The sequence below is a fragment of the Corvus brachyrhynchos genome, unplaced genomic scaffold (assembly GCF_000691975.1).
Source record: "Corvus brachyrhynchos isolate BGI_N302 unplaced genomic scaffold, ASM69197v1 scaffold115, whole genome shotgun sequence".
NCBI lineage: Eukaryota > Metazoa > Chordata > Aves > Passeriformes > Corvidae > Corvus > Corvus brachyrhynchos.
Window position 1 is genome coordinate 9,099,961 of NW_008239553.1, and position 12,920 is coordinate 9,112,880.

The 12,920-nt window shown below is 39.2% G+C and overlaps 1 protein-coding gene across 1 annotated transcript in view; it reads right to left on the reverse strand.

The window, feature by feature from the left end:
- Window positions 1–1,086: 1,086 nt before the first annotated feature.
- The window catches only part of EHD4 (EH domain containing 4), a 22,306-nt gene continuing 10,472 nt past the window's right edge, over window positions 1,087–12,920 (reverse strand). Inside the window, exons 3-5 of the mRNA XM_017742191.1 lie at window positions 11,096–11,508; window positions 8,095–8,259; window positions 1,087–5,638 (exon numbers count right to left, since the gene is read on the reverse strand). Of these exons, the coding sequence (XP_017597680.1) occupies window positions 5,102–5,638; window positions 8,095–8,259; window positions 11,096–11,508 (1,115 nt within the window). The 3' untranslated portion in view covers window positions 1,087–5,101. The remainder of the gene's footprint in view (window positions 5,639–8,094; window positions 8,260–11,095; window positions 11,509–12,920) is intronic.

Sequence of the window (12,920 nt, forward strand, 5' to 3'; positions counted from 1 at the left end):
ACACTCATCTACTTTTCATGTTATCCAAATGCAAACTGCGGATTAGAGAGAACAACTGCTGAAGTGTGCTGCAAATTTTTCAAAGTCTGAAATGTCTTATATGCTGAGCATGTAAAACAACATTCTATTAAAAAAACCCCAAAACCCAAAGAGCAACCCCTCCCACATCCAAGCCCCACTAAAACCTCACCTTCAGATTATTTTTCACTTTCATAAGGAGCAGTTCAGCAAGTCGCTGCAGCTCAAGAGCTATGTAGCCTCCAGGAACCCCCACATGTTGTTTGCAGCTGAAACACTTGCTTTCATGTGACATATGGCACCAGGAGCCAGAGCCCAGTTTGCCAACACTGCTTACATATGAACTCCACAGCAGGTGACATTTGACCACAGCAGGAGCAATAGCTAAACTGTAGCATCCTGATGGCACACACGGATCTTTGGAAATGCCTCGAGTAAGATGTGTGCATAGAGGAGAAAGAGAGGGGCACGAGGAAATCATTTAAACACAGTGTAACAATGAATGTTCTATTGATACAATTGGTTATTCTCAGGTAGTTGGCAGCATGGTGTGGAAGATGTCTTTTGATTGTTTGGGACAAACACATCAAAGTGCTTTCTGCTAAGGTGCTATTTAATCTACTCTTACATTTCAAGGTTAGCACCCCCACTGAAGTTAACAGTACCACCTCTCAGTTCAAGTTTCAAACTTTCAATCCACACAGGAAGTTTTAGATTTATTTTCCACACTTGGACTTTACAAAACTTCCACATTTAGGAAGCTCCAAAATTACATTGTGCTATAACATGCTAATTACAGAGAGGTGCTGGAGGTTTGTGCAAGTTTTTTTTAATTCTTTACAGATAAATTTAATTCTGGAACCAAGCCCTGCCACAAGTGGTAATTTCAGCAAGAAGTTCAAGCGCACAGAAAAGAAATAGCCAGAACCTATTATGGACACAAACTGAGGTGGGAAAATCAGCAGCTTGCCAAATAGCTACTCTGCCTATGGACCTTAAGTAGGCAGGATTACAAAATTTGAGTCACTGAAAGATTATCTTCCAGAAAGAAGCAAACAAACCAAAATCTCAGGTAGTTCAATATTAGTTTATTAAATCAGCAATTTTTATCACTGCTTTCTAAAAATGATTACAAAGCATATTAAAATATATTACAGTATCTGCAAAGAATTCACTGTGTAATAAAAGTGCAACAATAATGAACTTACAACTTTGTTTGCCTAGTTGGCCAAACTGAAGCACACTGCACAGATCAAGCCTTTCCTCAAAAATCAGAGTGCCTTTGAAATGAAAACAGTATTTAACAAAAATATTAGAAAATATGAGCATGTGAAATAGAAAAAGAAGTTCAAGTTCATTCTCTCAGTGCTAAGTTACACATATCCATCAAACCATACACTTCAAACTCTGCTTGAGATCCATCAATATAAAGAGCCATCAAAATGAGTGCACATTGTGAAGGGAAGGAAGTGACAAAAAGAAAAAGAGGGTGCATTTCAAGAGCTGGCAATAAACAATGTTGAAAGCCAGGGACCAGATACTTGCTGCTTTGAGACCAGGTTCCACACAAATCCACACCATACCCAACTAACAACTGGGACCTCACTCTGACTTAAAAGTCTTCATGAACTCTCCAGTTTCAAGCTGTCACAGCTTTAAGTCTCTTGGTGTCCTGTATTGTGATTATGAGTGGTAGCCCCACATTTTCTGCTCCAATCTACAACAAAACCTCATAATTTCTGAAGGAACAGAACTAGAGTTGCCAACTAAAACTGTGTTGTGGAATAGCTGGAGAAAAGATAAAAAGCAGCAGTTTCTACTTTAGTTTAAGACAGTAGGCTACATCAGTGGGCACAGATTTCACAGGATAAATTACAGACAGCTTTGAACGATCTTGCAGAAAATGTTATTAGCATCCTAGGCATAAAACATTCAATAAATCCAACATCTCCACCTCTCTTCAGCTGATATTAGTAACAAACTGAACACCAAAGATTACCTCAGGCTGCTGTTACCAATAACTACTTAGAGCATACTATCATGAGAGAAGGCAATCCTGCTCACTTCTCATGCTTTTAGCACATGGATTCACTAACTCCACAGAACATCATCCAAACAGTTGTGTGTGGCTGGTGTAACTAACTGAGTGGGCTTGCAGACAGCCAGCAAGGCAAATGGGGGAGGTCCATGGACCTGTGAGGATGCAGTGAGAAGAGATCCCCTTCCCTGGGCAACATCAACCCGCTCCATCAGTTTAGTTGTGCAAGAAGCTGCTGTTTAAAGTTCATATGAAATGTACTTTATTCCTATCATCTAACTGTGATGCTAGTTCACTGTACCACATACCTAGAAATACATTTATTTAGCTGTGGATGCCAACCATGAAACACTTCTATTCCTCCAGACAGCCAGAGAAAATCCACCTCTACTGCTATACATGCTTCATGCACTCATCTTCCAAATTCTACTGGAACACAAAGCAAAATGCTACAATCCCACCTAGACAAAATATTTTAATTTATCAAAATGATGCATTTCAATTTGTCTGCCTTAAGACCGAGTTAACATACTGTCACAGAGACTGAGGAAAAGGCTGTGTTCTGCACTTTACTATCAATAAAACTAGAAAAATAAAACCACCAAAACTATCCTGCTCTTCTCACTGAAGGGGGATATTTCTAATGGCATGGGATCACATGGCTCCAGTATGTCTGGAGCATCACCCCTGGAAGCTACAGTCCACCTCTGTAGCCCTATGCTGCTGCACAGCAAGGTAAGGCAGAGTCAGAAGATCAGCAGCTTCCCAGATCCTCTCAGCTTTGCCTACACTACAGTAGCATTCTTTCTCCTGGTGGCTTTCCTGATTAAGCTAGTCACTAGTACTAAGCTGGTCAGTAGTGTATAAAGTGGTGCTGACTGCAGACACTACCCACAAACACACATTACTACTTCTGCAGCCTTTTTTCTTTTCCTTAACACCTGCAATGTCTATAGACTACTTTTTGTTCAATCAAAAATAAATTACATAGAAAATAGTTACTCTGCAGATGTACAGTCACACAGGTAGACTCAGGGTCAAGTTTCACAGCTCTACTAAAGTGCACAGAGGTGCACTAAGGTTAATTTGGCTCCTAATTTAGGTCTAACAGAAATGAAGCTGGTGTGCTTGAATGATAGGAAAAATACCTAAGAATTAAAAAAAAAAAAAAAAATCAAGTCCTCAGAACAATTTAGCTATGCCAGGACGTCCTTGATACAGGTCCAGAAACCTGGCAAGGTAAAGGTGGTGTTCTGCCATTACTTAAAATAGCATCACAGTTTTCCCATGGAAGAGCCCTGACAAAGTTCATGGAAATCGCACCTCAGAATAGAACAGATACAGAAAGATGAGAGGTCCAGAAAGATGTGAAGTATTAAACCTGACAACCTACAAATATATGATTTGAAAAAAGAAGCTGAGGCTTTTCTTAGATCACCCACAGAACCGAAGACAGAAGTGTGACTAAAACCTTAACTGGGAGACAATATCCAAATTATTTCCCTCCCCACCCCCATTGCAAGGACGTTAAAGCACTCTTTGGCTTGCTCTGTCTCAGAAGGCACTACTGCTGCCACTTACTGAGACTTAACAAAAAAGTGCTCAAAACTACAGTACCTTTGATGTGTAGGGTATATCCTCTTACAAATGCAATACAAGTCAATTCCTGCTCATACACATAGACCAGAACTGACTACCAAATTTGATTTTAGGAAGAACTGGCCCTCCCTGAAAGACTCAAGTTCACAGGGCCAAAAACTTGCCTTCTTTTAAGGTACTGATAAAAATCAGTTGTAAGCAGACAGTAGGGTCAACTTTGATTGTGTGTTGTTGGAAAATAAATGTTTGTTAAGCATCCATTCTTTTCAAGGATTGTTTTCAATAAAGGAGTAATATTTGGAGGGATGAGTCTATCACTTATTAGTCAATGTAACAGTTCCTGTTAGCCTCCCCATCCTTCAATTCTGCCACCATGGGAACTGAATCTCTCTTTTGTGGTTGTCAGCTACATGTTGGCAAAAGGAAGAGTTAAAAACTTCTCTTAAATATATTATATATTAAAAAATACACAGACATAACTGCATAATTAGCTGTAAATAGAAATTAAATAGCAATAAAAATATCCCAAAACAATTTGATGTGCTTTGAAGAGGTTGATTTTGAGCAATACACCTTTTATGAACAGAAAGTGAGGCTTAATTTCAATGCAAACATGTTTTTTTTAGCTCAAGAAACCATTCTGCTGTCACTCTGAACCATTCAGGAACTCATTGTCTGCAGAGAAGCTAAGCTTAAACCACAAAGAAAACTAAATTCAAGGAACAAAGGAGATCTCAGTTCTTCTAATGATAATACTGAATATACAGTGCTGTGTAAAACTGAAGAAGCTGTTCTTCAGATAAGACACAATAACAGATTGAAAAAATAATTTTAGTATTTTGCAGTTATAGCTAGAATCTTAAGTTTTAAAACAAGTTTGCTCATATTCTGAGCACTTACATGACTCTCCTCATCACTCTAACTCCAATTACATAATAAAAAGAACAAAAATAAAATTTCCTTTTATATCAGCCTTTTCTTAGTCTATAGAGATGCTGACATTCACTCAATGGCTTAAGTACATTTTTAGCATCTAAATATTCCTTGCGTAGGCAGGTGAATTTAACATTTTGAGCTTCAGTGTGCTATTTAGAATAGTTTGGAGAAGCTTGGGGTTGATGAGTATTTAGGTCTGGTGAAGGTCAGCAATTTTTATGCATGGTCTTTTCTGCTTTATGGTTGTAAAGGCAGTGAGACACAGACACAGGACTACAAAAACATTTTCACCTTATGACAGCTATTATAAGGCACTTGTGATAAGCATGTCTGAGTGAAGGTCAGCAGGGACAGCTACACGAATGTTTCCCTGCTGCCATGCTTACAACTTCAGTAGCTTGCGTGAAATGTGCTGTAAGGTTTAAGGATCTAAGCTTCATTTCCAATTTTGGTATTTTCAACACACTTCCTGTGGGATTTTCAAAACCCTCATTCTTCTCCTTTTATTGTTCATTCTGCTGTCTGGAAAGGTTTCCTGTGAGATGGTGGCACCAGGTGGGAAGGTAGCGTGCCAGGCAGTTCATATCCATCCAGTTTAATCTTGATGAGATGTTTTGCTAATGCAAACTCTTCATCATCCAACATCCCATCGCCATCACAGTCTGCAAGCTTCCAGATCTTCCCCAAGACGCTATTGGGTAGTTTAGAAGTCACCATCTCCTTCTTTGCACTAATCCCAGATATTTTGCCATTGATTGGTGACAGAGTGTAGAAAATCTCATCATAAGCAGGTTTATCTTTGGCAACAACCCATTCCTCTTCATCAGCTCCTTCCTTAGCACCTTCCCCATATCCATGGCCAAAAGGTCCTGCCATGGTGCCATCAAATGCTCCACCATGTACCATCTCTGTGGGCATGTTGCTCTCTTCCTGGCTGATCAGGTTCATCAGGGAGGCAATTTTGTTGGCCAGCATGTTATCCACAGCTTCAATTAGCTTTGGTTTCAAAGAATGAAATTTAGTGAAGTCACAATTCTCCAACAGCTCCTGTGAATGACGCAGTGACAGCAGTTAAAAACTATTCCAATACATTGAAAAGTTTAAAGAATGGGCTTCAAATTAAAATAATCAAGCAATAATTGAATTGAAATAAATATCTTTTCAAGCTGTTTCTATAGCTGAAACTCCTCTTGAAGGAGGAACAAAAGGGACACATATGTACCATACAACCAATATATTTGATCAAACACACTAAGACAATTTTGCAACAGTGTATGAGTTTGACTATTAAATTACATTTACAATACAATTTTCAAAATGCAGTGGATTAAACCACAGCAGCTGATGAGTGTTACCCAGCAACCTTCCATTTGATGATTTTCTTCCAAATGTCAAAGAAAGCATACAAGTAAGTCCTCAGTCCTGCTAGCACTTGTGCAAGTGTTTAAAGTTAAAAATAAAATCAAATGTTTGCGGACTGATCTGATTCTATAAACTTCTTGGTGGTGGTTAGGTCAGGAAGAGGTGTCCTTTACCAATGAAGAAATGCTGTGTTTTATAGCAGTGCTGCCAGAACTCATGAAGTCAGATGGTCCCTGCAGAATTTGTGCAGTTTTCATCCTACTAACCTCAGTGAGATGTTTACCTAGGTGATATGCACTATTCCAACACAAGCCCAAGCATGTTCTACACCACAGCATTCAAAAATTAAAAATGCTTTAGGCAGTTATTACATTATTTCTACATGCAAAATGCTTGCCAGGAAGAAAAAGTTACAGTGGAAACTGTTCAAACATCACCACCACTACCACTTCCCACCTTCCGTAACCTGATGTTAAACTGCTTTAACAAATCCCATTTATCACTGGATAGATGAAGGAGCTGCTCCTATACATATCAAAATAATAATGACATGAACCCAAACCTGGACCATGGGGTAAAAACAGTCAAGCAGCAACTCTGTTCAGGTGACATTTATACACAACCACCTGATTTACAGCACCTGATCAGAATATGTTGTGCAATAAGTCTCAGGAAGCAAAGGTCAACTTGCTATCTGTTTTGGCACAATTTTGTTTTCACACAATTTTGCTCCTCATTACAGAAGTGACTGATTTCTCCTGTACATATTTGCTGCCATCTGCTGCTGAGGCTTAACTGACATGCACTATAAGTTTGGAAGAGTTTCATTCAAATTTTGGTTCAATATTCAAATCTCTCATTCTCTCATTTTGCATCCCAAACAAAAGCAGCAAGGGAAGGAAGAGACAGCTTTTACCACAAAGTCCCCTTTCAAAGCCTAACTCATTAAACCTTTCCAACAATCCTGTCTGTGAAAACTTAGCTAAAATACATCTTGTGCTTCATCTGTGATTTGCTATCTCATGCCAATAGTTGATTCCCAAGTTAAATATTTCAGTTCACGAAAGAAACTTGTGCCTTCCTATAGCTAACCAGCCAATCATCACTCCTGGTGATTAGCCATTCAAGTGTACCACATATACTGCCAGAACGATACGTCTGGAAAACATCCTCCATCCCACTCATGACTAGTCCACGGTCAGAGAAAACTGCACGCGCCTGATCTCTTGTTCTTCAGCTTCCAAGCTGAATTATCCTCTAATTCAGAGGCCACCCAAGAAGCCTATGACCTGAGATCCAAAAATTGCCAATTGAGGCTTGAGTAATAAAGTTGAAATCACTGCTAACACAATATTAGTTGCTTTTCCCTAGGATACTTTCTAAACAACTCATCTCAAATCAGAGAACAGAAATAAACAGGCAAGAAAGTGACAGAAAATTGGTTGAAACACTGCAGAAAGTCCAAAAGAGGAAGAGACAAAAGGTATTTAAAAGTTAGTTGTGAGTATAAACCAAGAACTTCTCTCTCTCTCCTTCACAGAATATAATCTTAACAGGACAGGAAAGAAGCAAAAGGCTATTTTCAGAAGCAATAGGTTTTAAGCTGGACTTTTCAAGTAACACATTGCCTTTATTACTCACCAGCTAACAGTACCATTAGAAAGAGGAACAGAGTAGAGTAAAAATGAATATTCTTATGAATAAGAATATCTTCACCTACACAAATATTTGATCCCATTACAAAAATGATAAATATAACCACATTTAGGATTCAAAACAAGAAGCCCCTTAACCTGTGAGTGCTCACTGCTATTTTATTTGCACAAAGCCTTTAGTACTATCTGCCATAAGGGACCAAGTACTGACTAAAAGGACAGAAGGTCAGATTCCTTATTCCTTATTTTCATATTCTTTATGTAGTCCTGTATCAGTGAATGCACACTAAGCAAGTTACCCTTTTTTTTGGTTTGGTCTGTACCACTTCCAAGTCACTCTAATCTCATATCAGACATGACTGTCACTTCAACTGCTCTATTGCTGAAGACCCTAAGCTATAACACTGAGATACTCTGTTCTACCTTGTCCAATTTGGCAATCCTGTTACAAAGTTATTTCAGTGGAATGGTAAGCTAACATCTTACCTGCATTTTCTTGACTTCAGGGAAGTCACCTGCTGAGATATGGTATTCCCTTTGCAGCTGGATGTAGATCTCTGGCAATTTGTTGATCAGTTCTTTCTTCTTGCTCTCTTTTCCAAATACAGAGGGCATCTCTTTTTTCAGATAGCTGATGATATAAGCATGAACCTGAAAAGAAGCAAAACTGGAATCAAAACTACTGTTTATTGACACTTAACAGCAGTGTTCCTCACCTAGGTCATAAAAGAAACAGAAATATGTTTCCCTAAGGAAAAGATATTATCAACTACTGTTTCTGGAACTTTGTGTTTACACGAACAGTTAGGTATCAGTTAGTTATTATTAGCTTTTGCTGCTTTCAGCATTCCTTTGAGGGGCAGAGAGAAAGGAAACACATTTCGTAGAAATACAGATGCACCCTTGCATTTTTAAGGAGAAGCCTGGTACAGCATTCTATGAGTATCAACAGCAAGAGAAAAAGCAAGACCCCAAGCCCACGTCCTGACACAATACACAGAGCTCCAGCCATACTGGTCCATCCATATGATTTGTAACTCATTTGCCTCACCAACCACTGTGGGAATCAATGGGATAATTCCTCCAGTAATCTAAGTATGCTAAGTGGCAGGGCTATGTATTTGAAGTGACATTGCATTCCTACCTATTTACTCACTGAAAAGTGAGTACCTGTAGTCTATATGCAGCCACCCATGCAGATGACAGAGCAGCCAGTTCCAATAGGAACAGCATGCCATGGCTGCCTTGTGAAGCCTTAGGGAGAGAAGTAAAGCCTTTTCAGCTTATAAGGAAAGACATTAATTTAGGATGACAAGTCTTTAAAAACATTGGTTCTTGCATTGCCATCAAAATATCCATCCTGCCCACGCCACCTTCCTTATGCCTTTATTCTGAACCATTCATCTCTTCCCCCTTGCTACTCTCCCATCACCTTTCCCCACCAAAAGGATTTGCTTGGCCACAGAGCAAGTGATCAGGTCCTGAACAGAAACAGTGGCTGCACTTCCTAACTGAGGTCAGTTCACTTATCCAGCTCATTGTGTGGACATTGATACTCATTTTGCACACAAGAGGGAAGGCACCAGGGCAGCCTTCTTTTAGAAGTAACGCATGGCTATCACAACTTGATGTTATCAAACTGCTGTCCTAAGCTCTGACCTACCCAGGACCATGGCAGACAAATGACCCCCACAACAGGATGTCTTTACAGAACTCAGGTCCTTGTTCATTTAAAAAGAATGCAGCTGTCCACAAAACAGAAGTTACAATTTTCACACACACAGAAAAAAGGAGTTAAAAATTAGGTATGTTGAGCAATAAACAGGTGAAATTTTGAAGACTGGGGGAAGACAAACTACCATTAAAAAGCATCAGTAAAACAAGTTATTGCTTCGGTGTGGTGCAAGTATAATACTTAATACCTACCAAACCATGACAAATGTGTATTATAGCATTCTATACAAACCTTGCACAATCTACACACAGCAATTGCTTTCACATTAATTTCCTTACTTATTAAGAAGGAAACTGGGAAAAAAAATCTTTGCTTTTAAAGGAGAGATGATGTAACCAGTTTTTATGTGCACATCTTAAGTTCACAACTTTCACACAACAATACTTCCTTGTATCTAAAAAGAGTGTATGCATTTTAATTGCAAATAAATTTACATTTCTATAGAGGAGAAAAAAACTCGAGCATAAAGAAGCATAAACCCATGACATTTTCTAAGAGTATAGATATGAGTCTTTCTCCAAAATTACAGAATGGATTCAATAACGGTATTTTTAAGAGAGTTTATAAATAATTGTAAGTAATTTTATGGATCTTATGTCTAAAATAATACTTCTATCAAACCCAGAAAAGTATGTTTATAATTCACAAGCGTTAACAGTTTCACATGTGTATTCTAAGTGGCCTAAGGTCTGCCAGTATGCACATGTGTTTCTTGTAGATAAGAACAGTCCCCATCTTCAAAATGGCATAGTGAGTCACAGGACTTATGAGGAAAAAAAAGAAAAAAGCCTAATGCCCAAATTTGACAGCATGTTAAGAGTTTGTGTTTGTTTCTAGTTACTGTAAATGCTTTAGAAGAGATTAAGAAGAGGGTAGCACAGAAAAAGAGGATAAAAGAAAGCCCCCATGCAATGCTGTAAAAAGTGATTTTTGACTGTCAGTACTTTGAGATCAGTTTGGAAGGCAGAAAGACGACACTGGATTACATTGCTGCTTTCCTGCAGATAAACAGTTTATTCCCCTTTGTGACTGTCTAATGTATCCCTAAGGGCACTGAGTTCTGTATTTACAGAATGGATAAAGATCCATTTTTACTTTACATTTCATAGAAATATCTAAAAATTATTCAACTGACACTCCTTCAATGCCAAAATGATTGTAACAAATGAAAACAAAATGCTGTGAACACTTACAAAACAGACTGGATCTGAGGTTGCTCTGGGATCAGAGCAACATTTAACACAACATCTTTGTGATTTTAACTGGAATTTTCAAAGAAGCAACTTCTACAGGGTGCCCTAAAGCTCAGACCACAAAAAACTCCCAAAGAGCCCCTCCCACTCCCCCCTTCAAACTCAAAAAAAAACCCCACCAAAAAAACCCCCCAGAAGTCTATCTTCATATTCAGAAAGTTAAATAAGCCAACATAGGAAGTTGTACACATCCCCAAACAACTACTCATATACCAATGGAATTGCAAGTCCTCTTCATTTTTGATTAGAAGTTCACACTAAAATGTGTTTCAAGGCAAATGCACTTTGTCTGATAACTGCACAGGAAATTAGAATTCCTGTCTGCTACCAATAGCTTTCACCCCAAATGGCTATCTTTTCCTTGAAAAAATTACAATTCAATCCATTTGCTAAAAAGACACAGTTTATGGCAAGAGAAAAACTGGGAAGGGTGAGAAAGGACACACTGAAAGAGCAGCAGAGACTGCTCATTCAATTTTATTTTCTTATCTTTTCTTACCTTTGCAAGTCTTGCCCTTTTAATGAGATCATTGAGCTTCCTCACAGCAGCCTTCTGTGGGAGACTCTGGATATCCTTGAAAAGATCCTGTGCCTCGGCTTCAAAGAGTCTTCGGTTGTCTGTGTTTCGGAGAGGATGGGCCCAGAAGGAGCCAATGTAGACCCGCAGGACCTCTGGCGTGTCAATCACCTTTCCCAAGGACCACATGAGTGCACCATAGACCCTCATCAGCTGCTGTGTGTCCACCTGGTCAGCCTTATTAAGCACCACTCGAATCTTGTCGTCCTGGCCCCGGAATGACTTAATAGCCTCTGAAAACTCATCAGATATATCCAGTTTATGGGCATCAAAAAGGAGGATGATTCGGTCGACCCTCTCAGCAAACCACTGGAGGACTTGGCAGAAGTCGTAGCCTGAAGGAAGAACACACTGTTACAGTCTTACCATTCAGAAACCTGAGTCTTGGAGAGGGTAGGGCTGGGGATAGAGAACAAGGGGATAATAGCCTCTATCTGGTGGCAAAGAGGAGATTGATCACTCAGACGACAGTATCTGTGGACACTGAGGTCAGGAAAACTGTATCCTGCATTTCCTTAGACCAGTCTCACTATTAACATCTTTTGTTTTTTATCACTGCCCTTTTTTCTGTCTCACATCCACATTTGCCTCTTCCCAGGAGTCTGGTTCCAGCACAGCACCCAAGCTAACCAGGACTGTGGGGCTCTGATCACAATCTCTCTTCATCACTGCTAATATTGGTCACTTCTGTAGCACTGCTTATCTGAATTAACAAGGAAAATGGTGCAGGTGCAGCATTCCAGTGCAAGTCAACAACCAGAAATATTTGGATTTTAAAACCATTTTCAAACTCATCTCTCCTTATCTTGGAACACTTGCTGTTATTTCTGCCACAGCAGACTCAGAAGTACAATTTACAAGTAACGTGACTGCATTGCTGATGGTTTTGAGGACATGGCAGGTTACAGAACATGAGCAGTGACCTTTCTGATTGACTGAAACAAGCTTTATCATGTTCTGAAGGAAAGCCTATTCATAGCACCTGTCTAAATGCTTTTACAGGTTCAGATGCTACCTAATCCACACAACAAACAGTATCCAGGAACTCCTCATTCAGAAGTGACACATCTAATCCACAGAGTAACCACTGGCTTTGGGTTTGGCGTGGATGTGACTCATCTAGTACGAGTAAGGAACAGCAAAGCATGTACTGGAAGCTGATATCCCACCCCTCCTCTTCCTCTCAAACATCAGACCTGAAAGAGGGAGCAGTCACAATTCAAAGACTGGTATAAAGTAATACACACAGAATCAACAATTTAATATATCCCAGCAGCATATATTTAAATGCCAACAGCAAAGAAAGCTCAGTTACCACCACTAAGCCGTCCACAGTGTCTTTGATTATTTCTCAGCTGTGCAAGATAAATCTTTAAATCTCCAATCCTCCAAACAAGAAAACCCAATTAGATTACTCATACAAGAAACAAACACTTCATACACCTACTCCAGATACAAGCAAAAGACCCCTCACCACTCCTCATTCTCCCTAGCATCTTTTAACCAGTGTAAATAAAAGGGTGTAGGAGGGAACATTGTAAAGTTGCTTAGCTTTTCTTAATGCTGGTTCAGTCAAGTCATTACTCATTATACCTTCAAGTTGCTGGTCTTCAACAGGGAAGCCAAAAGCAAATCAGCTGGTTGTTTGCTTGCTTTTTTTTTTTTTTTTTTTTTTCTCTCTCCAGTGGAAAAGTTCAAACTAGAATTTTTTTTAGTTAAAAGAAATGTTAGACAGAACGACCCCTTG